The sequence below is a fragment of the Protopterus annectens genome, chromosome 11.part0 (genome assembly GCF_019279795.1).
Source record: "Protopterus annectens isolate FY-2018-M chromosome 11.part0, PAN1.0, whole genome shotgun sequence".
Taxonomy (NCBI): Eukaryota; Metazoa; Chordata; order Ceratodontiformes; family Protopteridae; genus Protopterus; species Protopterus annectens.
In genome coordinates, this window is record NC_056745.1 from 1,053,908,279 (window position 1) to 1,053,926,198 (window position 17,920).

General features: G+C 42.8%; 1 protein-coding gene across 1 annotated transcript in view; it reads right to left on the reverse strand.

Moving 5' to 3' along the window:
- Positions 1 to 17,920, reverse strand: part of LOC122815022 (leucine-rich repeat serine/threonine-protein kinase 2-like) — a 2,570,681-nt gene that overhangs the window by 747,915 nt on the left and 1,804,846 nt on the right. Inside the window, 1 exon segment of the mRNA XM_044087274.1 lies at positions 4,641 to 4,811. Coding sequence (XP_043943209.1) covers positions 4,641 to 4,811 — 171 coding nt within the window.

A 17,920-nucleotide genomic window follows, 5' to 3' on the forward strand; every position in this document is an offset into this window, starting at 1 on the left:
TTTAATTCAGAAAGGCAGATGCCAAACAGGAGAGGTCCCAGCAGAGAAACCTGGAGGATTCCACTGGTAACTGGTCTCGATGGAGGTAACTTCCCCTGTTTGATTTCTTATGTCCTATCTGTGAGGCAGTTGGCAATCCAGAGGGTGACACAGGAGTTTATTCACACTTTACTTAGCTTTTTTACTATGTCTGAGTGGGGAACTATGTGAAAAACAAACAAATAATCATTTCATCAAAAGCACAAAGGAAAACCACCAATGAGAATGAACTCAACTTTAATATAAAAAGCACCAAAAAATAAAATGCAGTAGATCAGCATTTAGCACTTTTATCTCTTAACATACAAAATGAGACTTCATCAGAATACAGAATTATAGCAAAAACTTTTACCAGGTCAAGGTATGTGGTATGTACCATTTTGCCCTCATCTATTACTTTGGTGACCTTCTCAAACGACCCACTACATTGAGTAATCACGACCTGCCCTTGATGAATCCAAACTGAGATGGGTCCTGTGTATGAAGCTTCCCTATTTCTTGACTGATTACTTCCATAATAAGTCTTAGCATGGCTTTGCATATGAGGCTGGTCAGACTTATGGGTCTACAACTGCCTGGGTCTGTGGATGGCCTCCCTTATGCACAGGAATGATTGTAGTTGTTCTCCACTTACTTGGTATAGAACCTGCATGGAGGCTAAAATTGAACAGTGTTGCTACAGATGGAGCTAAATAATTTATCACACTATTTAAGATGGATCCAGGGATATTGTCAGGACCCATTGATACAGAATTATTAGCTTTTGATAGCAGTTTTAGGACTTGATCTTGTGGGATAGATAAAAGCAAGCTAGTTTCAGGTATATCTTGAGGGACAAACAAAACTTAAAAAACAAAACAATAAAATAATAAAATACCACCAAGACCACTGATCCAAGAAGTAAGCACATTTAACGAAACACTTAGCACCTCGGCTTACACAGCCTTCCAAGAATAAAAACACTACAAAAAACTGTTTGTTTATATACAGCATATTGCACAAAACAATTAATCAATTAAGCATACAATTCAAATCACATACTTCCAATTACATTCTTTGTTGAGTACCTGAGGCTCCAAAGTACCATACTTTAAAATCAGCAGTGTTTCTTTTTTTGAGTTTGTTTTTTAAAGACATACATTCACCTATGCCAAATTGCAGAGAATCAGGGTTAGAGTTGTGTGCTATCAAAAAATGACTCCCAAGGGGACTCTCTAATGTTTTATTTTTTATGTCCCTATTATGTTCCTGCAACCGGACCCTAAAACTCCTGTAAGTTTCCCCTACGTAAAACTTCTTACATCCACATCTCAGCACATACACTAACCCCTCCGTATTACAACTGTATTCATGCCTAGCTGTAAACTTGATACCATTAATATAGGGAAAAGAGCTTACAACATATTGACAAATGGAACAATCATCACATGGAACAGTGCCTTTATTTATGCTTAAGCTGTGACTGACATTAACATCTGGTAAACAAAATTGGTTATGTACCAGAATGCCAGACACATTCCTAGCTCTTTTATATGCAATACTCACAAAATCAGGTAGAATAGAGTTCAAAATTGTATCCCTTAGGAGCATAGGCATATATTGAGGGACAGATGGAGGGGAGGGGTAAGGTTAGAGATAAATTTATCAGCCAGTAGGGCTCACTACATCTTCAGCTTTACTGTAGGTAACATTGTCCACAATCAGCTCAGCACAATGCTGCATTGTGCTTTTAAGATTACAGACATAACAAGAGAATGCCTTGTGTTTGTCTTTGGCTTGGGTAGGTATTTTAGCCTCAGACGTGGCTTTGGTGGATTTTATTAAGCTCCTGAGTTGTTTGTTTATTTCAGTAACATGGGCTCTAACATTCTGAGAATTACACTTCTTACTTTTGGTCAACATTATTTTACTTTTATTATAAAGCTTATTGATGTTATGCTTCCACCATTTGGTTTGTTATTTGGGTTTGCCCTTCACTTATTCCTATGGGGTACAGCTGCATCTGTGCAGCTATTTACATACTGGTGTAGCATGTGTTGGTGTAGGTGGTGTAGGTTTCTGCATATTCAATGGAGTTAAGTGAGTTTGGCGGGGATTTGAAACTTGCCAATGTATCATTTAGGAGTAGGTAGTTTGTCTTAAAGAAATTTCTAAAGGTACCTTGGGTAGAAGGGATCTCTGGTTTAAATTTTATTTCAAAGGAGGCTGCTTTATGGTCACACCTAACAAGTGACAAAGATATGCAAGGGATGGTGCAAGATTCTCCCATATTAGTAAGAACAAGATCCAGGATATTATTCTGTCTAGGGGGTACTCTGACTAACTGTTACAGGGCATTTGTATTGACAAAGTCCAGGAATTTCTGTGCTTATAAACTAGTGGTGGTGTAGGTTCCTAGTCTATAGTTGGATAGTTTAGATCACCTAGGAGAATGTTATTGGGTTTAAATTAATTAACTTCTCAGTCCCAAGTAGATCCAAACTAGGAACATTTAAAAGCAAACCAGCATGGTGGTCTACTAGCATAAACAGTTTGTATAACAAAAGAAAAAAATCCTTAACCTACACAGTAACACAAAAGATCCTCATATCACAGATAGGATCAAGCAGTTAGTTAAGAATCTAAAAAAAGTGTCTCATGAATTTAGACTAGCAACAGAAGCTTCTTCAGTTATATCAAGGAAAATAAGGTTTAACAGTCTACTCTGATCCAGTGGATATTGCCAACATACTGGAAAATGAATTTAGTGCTAACTTCACCCTACAGACAACCATATCAGGCCTGCTAATATCGGATGGACACAGATCACCAACCATTGCAAAGGAGCATGTTTTAAAAGTACCCTCCAAACTAAGAATACCTCCCCTCTGGGGCCTTTTACCACACCCTAGTTCCATAATAAATAACACTAAGCAAATACTGGCAGACCCACTCCTCAATCACTGTATCCCATGCCTAGCAATGAGCTCTGTCCCACAAGTATGATGCACAGCTTTTGTGATGCAACTTCACAAGGGAGACCCCACCACTGACCTTGGAAACTACAGACCCATCAGTCTAATGAGTCTTATATGCAAAGGCATGGAAAATATCAAAACTGACCTAAGTAACTATGATATCAAACCTCTTATCAGACTCAACACCTTGTGATGAGTTTTTTCAAGGGTAGCTCTTGTCTTACGAATCGGGTAAATTTCTTCAAAAGGGTGACTCAGGCTGAGGGGAAACTGTCTGCATAGCATACCTTGACCTTTCCAAGGCATTGATACCATACCACATGCAAATATAATAAACAAGTTAAATGAGCACTAAATTGATCCCTACACGGTTAGATGGACAGAAAATTAGATTAGGGACAGAACCCATGCAGTGATAGTAGTTGGAGTGTCCTCTAATACCATAAAAATGACTAGTGGATTCTCCCAGGGATCGGTGTTGGGACTTCTGCTGTTTGATATCTACGTCTCTGAGTTTCAGCTATTGAATGATGATCTTTGCTTAACAAAGTTTGTGGATGATTGTAAGCTGGGAGTCATTGTCAAGTGCTGTATGCAAAAAATGGACTCAAACTTAATGCTAAAAAGTGCAACATTACTGCATTCAGTAAGCAACCTGTAGCTCAAACGTACACTATAGATAAGACACCATCCTAAAATGGGAAAGTAGTGAGAGATCTGGATACTTGGGTGGATTACTCTCTTATGTTGGACCATCATGTGGTGAAGAAATCCTTCTGCGTTGCACAGCTTACAGCAAAACTCAACTCTTGCAGGTCAAAAGAAGTGCTCGCTTCCTTATGTTCCACATTAATTTGGCCCATCGTAGAGTACAATGCCCCCATGAGATGTACCTTACTGAGCATATCAAGCAATCAGGTAGACCTCAGTGGTGCTTACCTAACAAACTTATGGGCTTAAAAGACCTGAACTACCAAGAGAGATTGGGGGCTATGTTTCTATTTTCAGTATCATATAGACTGGTGGCTATGTTTTTATATTCAGTATCATATAGATTCCTTAGTGGAGATCTGTGCCTCGATTATTGAGGAATGAGGGATCCAGTTGTCCAAGAACTCCTCTACCTTCAAACATCACATTCTCATTAACACTAAGACCAGAGATCAAAATCCACTCTAGCAAATAAACAGGACAAGATGGAGGGCCAGATTCATCACCCAGCACCTATCCCTTCTCTGGAACAAACTTCATCTCCAAATTAAGCACTGCAACATACTGTCTATCTTTATAATGGAGCTGGACAACAGGATGGGTATTCATAAAGTCACCCTTGGTATGACTGTCCTGTTTCTCCTTGAAAAGAAAGATAAGGCATAAAGGCGATGATTAGAAAAGCAGAAATGGCATATTGGTTCAGTTGCCTTGTAATTCCTATGATCCTCTAATTCCTTGAACATATACTATCTGTTTTATTTAAGTTTACTAATATACTTGCCTCAGACTTTGTGATTCTGATTGCTACAACACTTTTTAGTCTGGTATTCTGTTTACTTTCTTTCTTCACTAAACCTTTCAAACTTAAATCTACAAGTAGTTGTACCTGTATAATGACTAAAACTGTTACAAACACTTTTTGTTCAATACCTGGTAATTTCCCCTGAACGGCCATCTCATCAAACTCGTTTGGAAACTTTAATCCTTCCATGATTCTGAGTCCTCCGGTTAAAATATCATACAAAAGCAAACCAAAAGAGTAAATATCAGCCTGTTGATTATAGATAACATTTCCTCTGGCGACTTCTGGAGCACGGAATCCTGAAAACAAAGCAAAGAAGGCACACTGTTAGCTATTCATTACATTGTGGTTTAAATCAAGTCAGTAAAATAGTTATACATCTACAACAAAACGAGATACAACATAACTGCCTAACAAACATCTACTTCTTGTTTACGGTTAGGCAGGCACTTTTCAAAACTGACACCAGTTAATCCTCTTCAAATAAAGCACAGCACGACTTCTGGAGAACATTCCTTTGTTCTTAAAAAGAAATGTCGCCTAGCATTCTCCCACGGTGCTGTAGTCACAGTTCTTGCAACAAACTGTAAAGACAGCTGGAATATGTTAACAATGACAGAGAAAGCAAACTTCTTACTGCAACCCTTTAAGAAGTGCAAGGCATGAAAAATATTTTATTTTTTGAACAAATTTTAAGCGAAATTCTCAACATCCATTAAAACGTATAAAGGAATTAGAAGTCAAGGTTTATCTGAAAATTTTCAAAGGTATTACTCATCATGAAATCTCAAGTTCCCCGAGATGGGAGGTCCACTTTCAGACTGATCTGGACTTAAGCTAGTTCAGTTACACCAACCATAATCGTAATAACAGATCACCACCAGTGCCAGCTTTCATGCACTCCATAGGGATGATATCAACCCTGAGGCTACGCATTAGATGGCATAATGCTTTCAACCAAGAAAAGAAAGCTGCTGGAGTTCATTAGCAATTATTGCATTAATACTGAAAAATGACCCTTCATCACCAGCAGAATATTTCAAGATATTTCTAATAAGAATGAATCTGGATGTCACTAAAGGCATTGCATCAGTAATATGTGCTGAATCAAATAGGTAAGCTGCACTGGTAATGAGTGCTGACAATGCATCCCACCAATCTTGGACATCATGGTCTCTTTTAGTATTATACATCTTACTAGATATATCACTTTTTAGTAAGTTTGTTAAGAGACAACAGCATCAGTCGCTGCACTTCATCAAAACTGCCACCTCCAGATAGTTGTTCTCTAAAACGAAAACAAATCTAGTCACAACAATTCATCAAAATGTCCACACTAGAAAGACATAATTCTTTATAAGTTCACAGGTGTTTACTAGGCTAATGACCACATTGGCCTTTTTAAGCCTAGCCATGCATCCCAGATCTCTGACAATTTCTCGTACCCTTGATAAGTGTAAGCAGAGGTTTGGGAGGTGAAACATTTACAAGCAGGTGCCTGAGAAATTAACCTTTTACAGGCTGCCTGCATCCATTACAGTCATAGCTGCCAAACCAGAGATGAATTTCCAGTTACCCATCCAACTGTCCAAGTTACACTTGAACTGGATTGGGAAGGAACTCTGCTTCACATAGATGGGGAGCCTGTTCCAGAGAAGGGATAGTCTCTGTAATACATATCTGTCTCTCCAGCAGGTCCTATTTATATCACAGACAAGGATTAAGTCTTTAGAATGGGAAACTTTGGTGCTTTTTGTTTTGCAGATATGCAGGAGGTCCATCAGAGTGGTGTCAAATAATGCTTTGTATGCTAGGGATAGATCTCCCCTCAAGAGCCTGCAGGAGACAGAATACAGGGACTGGGCCTTGAGGCAGTCTGCATACGATGTATTACTTATGCCCTGTATTCTTTTAGTTATGAACCTCTGTGGACATTTCAGTTGTTGGATATGCCTGGTTAGGTACATACCAAAGGGGGCATTGTACTCAATGATAGGTCTGATGAATGCCGAATACAGTGGAACAATGACTTCCTTGGACCTAGATGACATAACTTTGTTTATAAGTTGCACAACACAGAATGATTTCCTCATTACCGTAGGCAAATGATGGTCAAAGGCTAGATTACTGTCTATGTGTGTCCCCAAGACCCTGACTACTGTCATCTCTTACGGGTGTGTTGTCAGTATGATAGTTACCAAGGGTGAATGACTTCCCAAAGGATATTATTATGCATTCCTTGGCATTTAGTTTTTGTCCATGGCTCTGGCACCAGTTGTTTGTCTGTGTCAGCCCTTCCTGGAGAATGTTTGTGTCAGTGGGCAATTCAAGAACGGTTCTTAATTTGCAATCATCTGCAAATTTAGTCAGCCAAAGGCCACTGACATTGGCCTTGACTTCAGAGAAGTAAATGCCAAAAATGAGTGGTCCCAGGACCGATCCCTGAGGGACTCGGCTTGTGAATGGCCTCTCTATAGAGGTGGACTTCCCAATTCTAACCTCCTGGATCCTGTCTGTGAACCAGCTGGCCATTCACCAGGTGGCATATGGGTTTGTACCTAAGCTCTTAAGTTTGTCAGCAATGCTCGAGAGGGAGATTGTATCAAATGTTTTGGCCAGGTCATGGCTTTGGTGACCTTCACAAATAAGTCCACCAGGCTGAGTAGGCATGATCTGCCCTTGATGAAACCAAACTGGGTTGGAACCAGTATCTGGAGGTTTCCCTATGTCATTATTGATCATGTCCATGATAATTCTTTCTATGGCTTTGCATATGACATTAGTGAGACTTATAGGTCTGTAGATGGCCAACCTTTGTGCAGAGGGATGACAGTTGCTGTTCTCCATTTATGAGGTACGAAGCCTGTTTGAAGGATACTGTTAAACAGCAATTCCAGAGGGCCTGATAGATCATATTTCATGCTATTTAGAAAGGATCCTGGGATATTGTCTGGTCCCACTGATGCAGTGTTCTTTATCTTAGAGAGAACATTAAGGATGTGTCCCCCAGTAATAGCAGGGGTAGTTGTATTTGATGGTATTTCCTGAGGGAAGATTGATGGGAAGAGAGGGGTAAAGATGGAGCTGAATTTGTTGGCCAATAGGTTTGCTATACCTTCTTGCTCCATTTACAATGAGGTCTGCACACAACTGTGTATTGCCTTTGAGGTTGCGTGAACATAGCTAAAGAATGCCTTGTGGTTGTCCTTGGCCCGGGAGGCGAAATTTACCTCAAATTTGGCTTTGGTAGACTTTATTTGTCCTCTGAGTTTTTTGTATAGTTTGATGAGAGTGCTTTTATCTTGCTGGGTGCTGCACCTCTTAATTTTTGTCATGATTTTTTTCCCTCTATTATACAGCCAACTGATGTTGTGATTCCACCAGGGTGGCTTGTTTTTAGAGTAAGTTCTGTACTTATTCTTGATGGGTACAGCTGCCTCTGTTAAGCTCTTGACATGCATGTATGGGGTTTCTGTGAAGAGTTCTGCATGGGCAGCAGTGTTCTCAGGCTTTATGGGGGCCTGAAATTTTACCAGGGTATCACTTGATAGCAGAAAATTAGCCTTAGAGTAGTTCTTGAATATTCCAGGCTAGCTGGGGTTCCAGGTTTTATTTTTACTTCAAAGGAGACTATTTTGTGGTCTGAGCTTACCAGAGAAGACATTACACTGGGGAGGTGTGCAGCACTCTCCCATATTAATGAGGACCAGATCTAGTATAGTTGCACCCCTTGCTGGTGTACTGACAATCTAGTTCAGGGAGTTTGAGTTTACAAACTCCAGGAATCTCTGTGCTTGTACGTTTGGTGTCATATATGGTTCCTAGTTAATAGTGGGGTAATTAAAGTTGCCCATGAATATGGTATTAGTTTGGGATGGTGAGTGTTTCCATTAAGTTTAAATACATAGTATGGGTTTCCTGGGTCACAGAAGGAGACCTACAGCTTGCAGGGAAGTGGTATTGGATTTTGCCTATGGTGATTTGAACGTGGAGAAGCTCAAGTGCATTGTCCTGTTTGACTAGCTTTGAGGTATATTTATTTTTTATGTAAATCGAAACACCTCCACCTTTAATCCCTGTCTATACAGTAGCTGGTCTAAACATGTGGAAAGCATTATAACCTTGCATTACTGGTGTGCTCTCCTTGGCTTTAAACCATGTCTCAGTGATTGCACAGATGTCAGCATTCTTTAGGGTGAAGAAAGCTTTTAGGGAGTGGAGTTTTTTTTGTTTAAACTCCGAGCATTAAGCAGTAACACAGTTAGATTTTCTTGGTATTGATTTGTTATGTCTGAAGTGCATTCAGTCTCGCATTTCTTAAAAAGACACTATGAGGAAAGACAATGTTTTAGGTAATATTCGAAAGCCTAGAAGGGAGAGGTGCAGACCACCTGGCATCTCCTTCCATGCTGATAAATACCGCACCCCCTTAGAATGATACCAGAAACTAAGCCAATTATTAAAGCCAGTCATCTTTTGTTCATATTGTGGCATCATCCTTGGAGAAGGTAAAATGCTGCTCAATGCTAGGTTCTTTCCAGCTTAGGACACATATTCTGAGAGCTCCCCGATGTCTGTTTTCATATAGTCTAGAACTGTATGTCTTAGGTCATTTACACCCACTTGGACTATGACTGAGTCATACTGGTACTTGTGGTCCAATGACCTGAGTGCATGTGTAATGTGGCAGATCCTGGCCCCTGATAAGCAACAAACTGTGACTTTTTCCTAACTGAGCCTGGTGACAGGGACATCAGTTCATCTCACAATGGAGACTCCAATGACTACAATGTTGGATTACCTTATGGGCTTAGAAGTAGAGGCTCCATGAGATGTGTCTGTATGTGCTGATGTGGGTGTTGTTCTGAAAGTCTGCATTCAGGGTTGCTGAGGGTGTTTGTTATGTGTACTTGTCTAGGTGGTCTTTGGGGTTTAGGGATTTTATATTTAAGCACCTCAGCATATGTGGGTCTATGTATCCGCTTTGAATGGTGTGTGATGGGTACAGTGTGTGTACTACTGACAACCTTATTGTGCTTTTATGTGAGAGCTCCAGTGATATGGTATAAATACATTCCTCAAATACATTATCAGCTTGTTTGAGAATTAACTAGTTGTCAGTAAACATGAAGCAACTTCTGCATTGCCTCAGGATGCCCATATACACCAAGCTGATAATGGAGATAGTTTTTTATTGATTATTTAGATAAGTCATTCTCCTATTCAGAGATATTCTTGGGTTTAAATAGTACTTATTAAAATAGTCTTGATGTGTGAGAACAGCCAATGTCCTGTGTAAAAAAGTTATGTACCTACCATAACGTTCCATGTTAGTTGCCTTCATCTCGCCTTCTTTCTTGCTGGCTGGGATCAGAGCCCATCCTTGGCTCCAACTCAGCTATCTTCTATAGCTCGAGAGCTGTTTACTAGCTCGAGGCCACCCCTTATCCCATGATGCCTAGGGCTAGCTACCCAGATCTCATTTGTAATAGCTAACCCCAGTCATAGCCAGAGAATCAACCTGTTCAAACGAACAGGTTGAGCATACCTGTCATACTCTCTAAGTCAGTAGAGGAAACAAACCAGAGAACACTCAGCCAGTGAAACCAAAACTCCTCTCGATCCAATAGGACAGGGGGACGGAGGGTGGGACGCAAGAAAGAAGGTGAGATGAAGAAAACTAACATGGAACGTTATGGTAGGTACATAACTACTTTATGTTAAGTTGTCTATCTTGCCTTCGTTCTTGCTGGTTGGGACAGCGTCCCTAGCACCTACAATCCTGGGCGGCTCATTGGAACAGACTCTTCAGAACAGTGGAACCAAAGTCAGCTCTGCTCCTGAAGACCACATCTAGCTTGTAAAGAGAAATGAAGGTATGAGGATGTGCCCACGTAGCAGCTGCACAGATAGAATCCATGGGCAATCGAGACTGGAAGGCTACAGAGGTAGCCAAAGCCCTAGTAGAATGACCTTTTGGTTTGATACGCAACTCTTTGTTTCTCAATTGATAAATGAAAGTAATAATGTCAGACAACCACCTGGATAAGGTCAGTTTGGAAACTGGGAGACCTTGTTTGCCTAGAGTGTGGGAAAGGAATAGTCGGTCCGACTTCCTTATATCCTTAGTCCTATGCAAGTAAAAATGCAATTGTCTATGAACGTCCAATTGGTGTAATTTGTATTCTGCCTTATTGGTGTGGTTAGGGAAAAACACAGGAAGGTCTACAGATTGGTTTAAATTGTTTTCTGAGCAGACTTTCGGAAGGAACGAAGGATTAGTCCTCAGAGCAACCCTGTCCTTATGAAAAAACAAGTATGGAGGACGAACACATAGTGCCTGAAGTTCAGAGACAAGTCTGGCTGAAGTAATAGCTACCAGAAAAAGTGTTTTCCAAGACAGAAACTTAATGGAGCAGGATGCTGCAGGTTCAAAGAGGGGCATAATTAAGGAAGTTAGTACCAAATTAAGATCCCAAGGAGGAGGGGGATCTCTGACTGGAGGTCTAAGGAGAGTAGTCCCTCTTAAAAAGGCTTTACAGAGCTTATGAGACATAATGTTTGAATTAGACAACCCAACATGAAAGTTAGAAATGGCTGCCAATTGAACCCTGACTGTAGCAGAAGCGGACCCAGAATGAAAAAGTTGTGCTAGGAATTCCAAAATTTCGTGGACTGGGGCTGAAAAAGGATCTATGTTCCTAGCCTCTGCCCAACAAGAAAAACGTTTCCATTTGCTAGCATAAGTCTTTTTAGTTGTGGACTTGAGAGAGGAGACAATAATTTCACGCACGGCCGGGGAAATGCTGGGAAGCCTGGCTAAGGTTGGAAGTGGAGCAACCAAGCTGTGAGCTGGAGTGTTTGGAGGGATTGATGCTGTCCGACTGATTGATGAATCAGTAGGTCTGGAATCGGATCCAGAGTCCAGGGCTGATCGAGGAGGTAATGGTGCAGGAACAGAAACCATATATGTCGAGGCCAGTAGGGAGCAATGAGGATCATTTTGCAACCCAACAACATTGCTTTCTATATGAGTTTTGGTATCAGGGGAAACGGAGGGAAGGCATAAAGAAGTCCCTGAGGCCAATCGTAGACTAAAGCGCCCCTGGGTGTGTGACCTGGAAGCGGAATAAGGGAGAAGTAGTTGCTGCATTTACTATTAAAGGGGGTGGAAAAAAGATCGCAGCAAGGCTGTCCCCATTTGCGGAAGATCAGATCCACAACTACCTGATTCAGAGACCACTCGTGAGGTATGAGAATAGCTCTGCTGAGCCTGTCCACTATGACGATGGACCTCCCAGGGATGTGCGTCGCAATCAGAAATCGTTGGGAAGAAATCGCCCACTGCCAGAGTCTGAATGCTTCTTGACATAGGGGGTAGGACTTGGTTCCGCCCTGCTTGTTGATGTACCACACCACTGACATGTTGTCCGTTTGAATTGCAATGGTCCCAGAAGGGAGACAGTCTTGAAGAGCTTGCAACACTAGGAGCACGGCTCTCATTTCTAGGATGTTTATATGCAGGTGGTACTCGTGAGACTGCGAAGTGCCTTGGACTGTCCTGTCCTAATAATGCCCCCCCCACCCTATCAGGGAGGCATCCGTGGTCACCGTGGCAACCGGAGGGGGCTGAATGAAGGGTCTGCCCTGGGTCACTAGTGAGGAGACCATCCACCAGGAAAGGTGCCTTTTGCATGCTTCTGTAATCATGATCATGTGAGACATGGGCAGCTGTTGGAAAGACCACTGTGTGAACAGACGCCACAGCAGGATCCTCATGTGAAAGTGGGCCAGTGGGATTAGAATAATTGCCGCTGCCATGGAACCCAGAGTTTGAAGGACGAACCTGACTTGGATCCTTTTGCTCTGCATTAGAATTTGTACTTGCTGGCGAATTGTAGACACCCTTTCTGGCAGTAGCCTTGCGGACATGTTCTTTGTCTCTGCTCCTATATAGGTGATAGATTGACAGGGCAGCAAGGCAGATTTTTCGAAGTTTATTGTAATGCCTAGCTGGGAGCAGATTGTGATAGTGTAGTCCCTGGCTTGCAGAAGTTGATGCCTGGTAGTAGCAGTGAGGAGCCAGTCATCTAGATATGGAAACACATAGAATCCTCGATGTCTCAGGTGAGCCGTGACCACTGCCATACATTTGGTGAACACCCTGGGGGCTGTGGTGAGACCAAAGGGCAGTGCTCTGAACTGGTAATGACTGGCTCCCAGCCGGAAGCGAAGGAATCTCCTGGAGCGTTTGTCCATTTTGATGTGGTAGTACGCATCCTGAAGATCTATGGAGCACATCCAATTGGACTGTAGCGTGACCATCCGAAACTTTGTTCTTTGATCAAACTTGTTTAGTCTGCTGAGATCCAGAATCGGTCTCCAGTCCCCTGTCTTTTTTGGTACCAAAAAGAACCTTGAGTAAGTTCCGGATCCATGTTGGTCTGCCAGGACTTCCTGGATGACTCTTTTTTCTAGCAGTCTTGAAACTTCTATGACTGCTTGCTCCCTCAGATTAGGTGGAACATCTGGAAGGGATTTGCTCGACGGTAAGGGGGGTTGAGAGAAGGGAATTTTGTAACCTCCGGATATAACTGACAGTACCCATTTGTCTTGCGTTAAATTTTGCCAGGCTTTTGGGTACAGTGAAAGTCTTCCCCCGACTGCCTCCAGAGATGGGCAGCCAGGCAACCCTTCAGGGATGATGACAGGGCTTCTCAGAGAAGGATTCTCTGTTGCCCTGGTTCTGTGGACCCCCTCTGCCATGAGGGCAACGTCTATTGTTGTTATTTCCCCCTCTGCCCCTGGAGGAAAAATCGCTACGTGTGTCAGGCGAGGCTCCCTGGGATTTTCGGAACACAAATTTACCACTCTTCTGACCCTTGGGGTATGTTCTGGAAGGAGTGGAAAAATGGACTCCCACGGCAGAGGGAGTCTTGCCTTCTTGCTCACACCCTAATCAAAGTGTCTTTCACCTGTGGTCCAAAAAGAAAGGAACCATCAAAGGGGGTGTTGGTGAATGACACTATAAAGGGTTCTGCAAAGTTACACAGCCGCATCCATGCATGTCTCCTAAGGGCCACGCCCATACCTGCAGCTCTACTCGCACCATCGGTTGCATAAGAAATGAGCCTCATGGAAGAGTTGACTACAGAATTGAGGGTCGCCAGCTGGGAAGCCACTTTAGCTTGAGCCCCCTCAGCTGATGGATCTTGAAGGGTATCTCCGAGCTCTTTAAGGAGATCCCCCTGAAGCCGGGTAAAATGGCATAAGTAGTTCAGTGACCTCATAGAAAAGGTCGCTGAAGCAAACATTAGCTTCCTGTATCTGTACATGGTCCTAGACTCCTTGTTAGGAGGATGGACAGACGAAGAGGTTTCCACTAACTCTTTTTTGGTGGCTGCTGCTACCACCATGGCATCAACAGGAACACCTTTGGTAAGGAACTGCTTATCATGGGGTGCTGTGATGAACTTGCCACGTCTCCTCGGAGTTGGTTCCACTGTATCCAGGGCTGACCAAGCCTTTCGAGCCACCACGGACATAAGTGGATCGAAAGGCGGAGAAACCCAGGAGGTGGAAGGTCGGGAACCGAACGCATCCAGGAATACAGACTCATCCTCGGTAGGGGCTAGGGGATTCCAGTTCCCCCTCTGCTTAAGCATTTTCAGGATGACCGAAAAGGAAACAGCTTCAGCGGGGGATCTCGGGGACCCTTCCGAATCATCAAAGTCTGTATCCGAAGTGACAGACTCAAGGGAGTCAATGTGCTTCCTCTTGCACTTCTTCTTATGAGGGGGTCCTCTGAATGCTCAGGGGAGGCCTCGGAAGAAGAGGAAAAACCCAATGGGGTGCCCTGGAGCGCCAGTTCCCCACGCTTGGGGTTTGGAGGAGGAGCCGAGGTTGGCACAGGCACTACAGGGGACGGAGCTGATGTGGCCAATAGTGGAGCTGAATCAGTTGCCAGCACACTCCTCATGACATCGAAGGTGTCCCTGCCATGATGCAGAGAAGGTTCTGGTTCTGAGGAAATCGGAATCCTTCTCCGCACCGAGGGAGCTGGCTCCGAGGCCGATTTAGGAGCCAAGCTCACCTGTGCCAAAGCTCTGAGAGGGAGAATGGCGTCAGACAAGGGTCCAATGACTCGCCCCCTCGGAGCCGATGAGGGAGCCCCAGCGCCCAGATCCCTCGACAGACGGCAACATCTAGGGAATCGGAGCTGACGATGGAACCGGAGATAAAGTTATCGGAGCCGACGACTACTTGAACCCCAATGAACTCCGGCTCCGAGCTCAATGGAGTCAAAGGAGGAATATCGACAGAAGTGGATGGAGCCAACACCTGTTGAGGAGGGCTGGACAACATCTTGGCAAGTGCCTGCGACTTTAGCAACCTACTGACCACTCTCTCCACTTCGTGATCCGAGAGCCTAGAGGATCGAGAGGAGTGAGAAGATCTGTGACTCTGCTCGCTTTGCAGCAGGGGAGACCGAGGAGTCGAATGTATCGATTCCAGAGAAGGGGACCTTAGCCTCTTGTGGCTCCGTGAAGGCTCCGAAGTTTCTGATGGAGCCGACGGGGAGATAGTCTTATCGGTTCCAGCAGGAACCGAAGTAGCAGGTAGAGTCTGAACCAAAGACAGCTCCGAACTTGGAGCCGACGGTTTGGTAGATTTAGGGGATTTCACAGGCTGAATCTTGGCCGGTTAATCCTGAGGCTTTAAAAGGCCCCTAAGAATAAGCTTATTCTTACCCTCCTGCAGAACTCTTGGACTAAATGCATGGCAGATAGAACAAGAGTCCTGCAGGTGCACAGCGCCTAAACAATAGACGCAAGAAGCGTGCCCATCGGTCAGAGACATTTTCTGACAGCATGAGTCACACTTCTTGAATCCAGACACCTTGGATTCTTTGGACATCCTGTAACAAAAAATACAACAATAGCTAACCAATCAAAATACAGTCTAAAGAGAAAAACACAGACTAAAGCTAAAGTTTTTTTTTTTTTTAAATAGGAAAGCCTCTAACTCAAATGGCTAGCCTATAAGGAAGATAGAAGGAAAGCCTCTAACTTAAATGGCTAACCTGACAGGAATAAGGGGGGGGAGGGGGAGAACTCTCTAAATTAAATGAGTTCTAAAGGGACGGAAAGGAAGCTACAAATACACACTTAGCTAACACAACAAATATAAGATTAAAAACTAACAAAAAATCCCTAGAAAAAAGACTATTTCTAGTAAAAAAAGTTCTATAAATAAACTTAATACGAGCCTGAGCCAGAAAAACAACACCTCGCAGCTGAAGCGGCAAACGAGATCTGGGTAGCTAGCGCTAGGCATCATGGGATAAGGGATAGCCTCGAGCCAATAAACAGCTCTCGAGCTATAGAAGATGGCCGAGTCAGAGCCGAGGATCGGCTCCGATCCCAACCAGCAAGAACGAAGGCGAGATAGACAACTTAACATCGTTTGTTCAATAATAGCACCAGCTGTTATGCCTGCATTTTTTTTCTTCTGCATCTGGATGACAATCAAGTAACATGAACGCAGTAGATTGTGACACAGTCTCTACCTAGAACCAATGATCCAAGCAGTGAACCTCAATAAGAACAGTCCATAGCAGGGCTAAGTACAGAGGGGACTATAATTAATACCCTAGGATGTAGATGTTTACAGACTACTACTTGCCCATCTCAAAACTTATTTGCCATTTTCAGTAACACTGAATAATATGGAACTACAAACCTAGATCGTACATAACTGCACCACATATTCAAGAAGCAAGTTGGACTGTTACAGTATGCTACTGCTGAAGATTGACTAGCAACAAAAGTCAAATGTCTCCTACCAACCAATGTCTACAAACAAAAAATATGCTTACCTTATGGGCTTAGGCTTACATTTACACAAAGCATACATAATACATTTACACAAAGAATACATAATGCAGTTACATGTAGCATGATGGCAGTTTGATGCACAAATCATATAATGCCATACAACAGTAAAGTGTGTGAAGATGCTGTCAGTGCTTACACACCTGAAAATTACACATATGCCTAAAGCAGAAATCAAAGACGTAAAAATGAAAGTTATGGGTACTTAACATAAAGGCAGATTTAAAAGAAAAAAATCAATCTTCAGTAATACTTAAAAGTTATGCTACAGACCTTAGGACCATTTAGCATATAAAACTTTCCCTGGCTGCAAGCCTTACATCCCCTATCCCATAATGCATTACAGAACCACCTTTCTTCAATTCTGGCTTCCCCAGTAAAATATTTAGGCAACATACTCGATAAATAAAAGGGCAAGTAAAAATAACTTGGCTAGAGAATTTGGCGGGTGGGTCTATTACAAAATATGAACCTTCTTATAGAAATATCATTATGGTATGTAACCCTCGTTTTCCTATATGATAAAAGGTGGTCAATCTTCAGTAACCCTTAGTGCAGAGTCCCTAGCTACTCTTCCTGGGTGGCTTTTGAGACACAGCCAGCTTGCTGCAGCACATATGTCATCTAAGGTACCACTATGGAAAAAGGACAAAGATGTAGCAACTAGACTACTAGGAATGAGTCTTTCGAATGGCTAGTAATACCATTCCTTACTTACTGTAACTAAATGAAATACAACTAACCGATGACCTTGTAAAGATCAATCTGGTGATCCTTCCACCAAGGGTTCCCCTTCACAAGATCGAATTACTGAAAGCTCTAAACTCATAAGATCGAGTTCTAAAGCACGAGCTTCAGTAACTCGAAATTGTGAACGGGAAGTGTAAAAAATTAGATTAAGGGTTTTACTTACCTTTTTGTAGGGGGCTGGGTCCCTCTGTACTGTTCCTTCCTTAATGTGCAGGTTTCATGACCGCACTTCAGCGGAGGAATGGAAAGTGTCCCATTGTACGCTTATGCATATAGCGCATAATGGTACATTTCCATCTCCTTTGCTATAGTGCGATGTCGGTCTTGGTATATTTAAGTAGGGGGGTGTGGGGGACGCAGCCCCCCTGCAAAAACGTTAGAAAAAGTGTTTTTTATTTTCCTTTTGTGCCCCTTCACAATCTCGAGTATATGAATACTCGAGATTTTGGGCTCGGGCTTATGAGTTTTGAGTATTCATATATTCGATCTTGTGAAGGGGGACCCTACCAAGATATGTCTTCACAAAGGAAATAAAGAGCTTGTCAGCCACCTTTCCTCCAGGGCTAATTTCTACCCACATAGAAAGCACTCCCACTGATTTGTGTAGGTATGGGAAAAAGTAAATCAATAGCTTGGTTTAGACTGTTTTTTCTGGCCATCCTGGGCAAAGTTTACAAGTCTGTCCGAACATGTCTGCAGGGACTATACAAGCAGGAGAAGCATGTCCCAGCACACCAGGCAGTGGAGGATGTGTAGGATTAGGA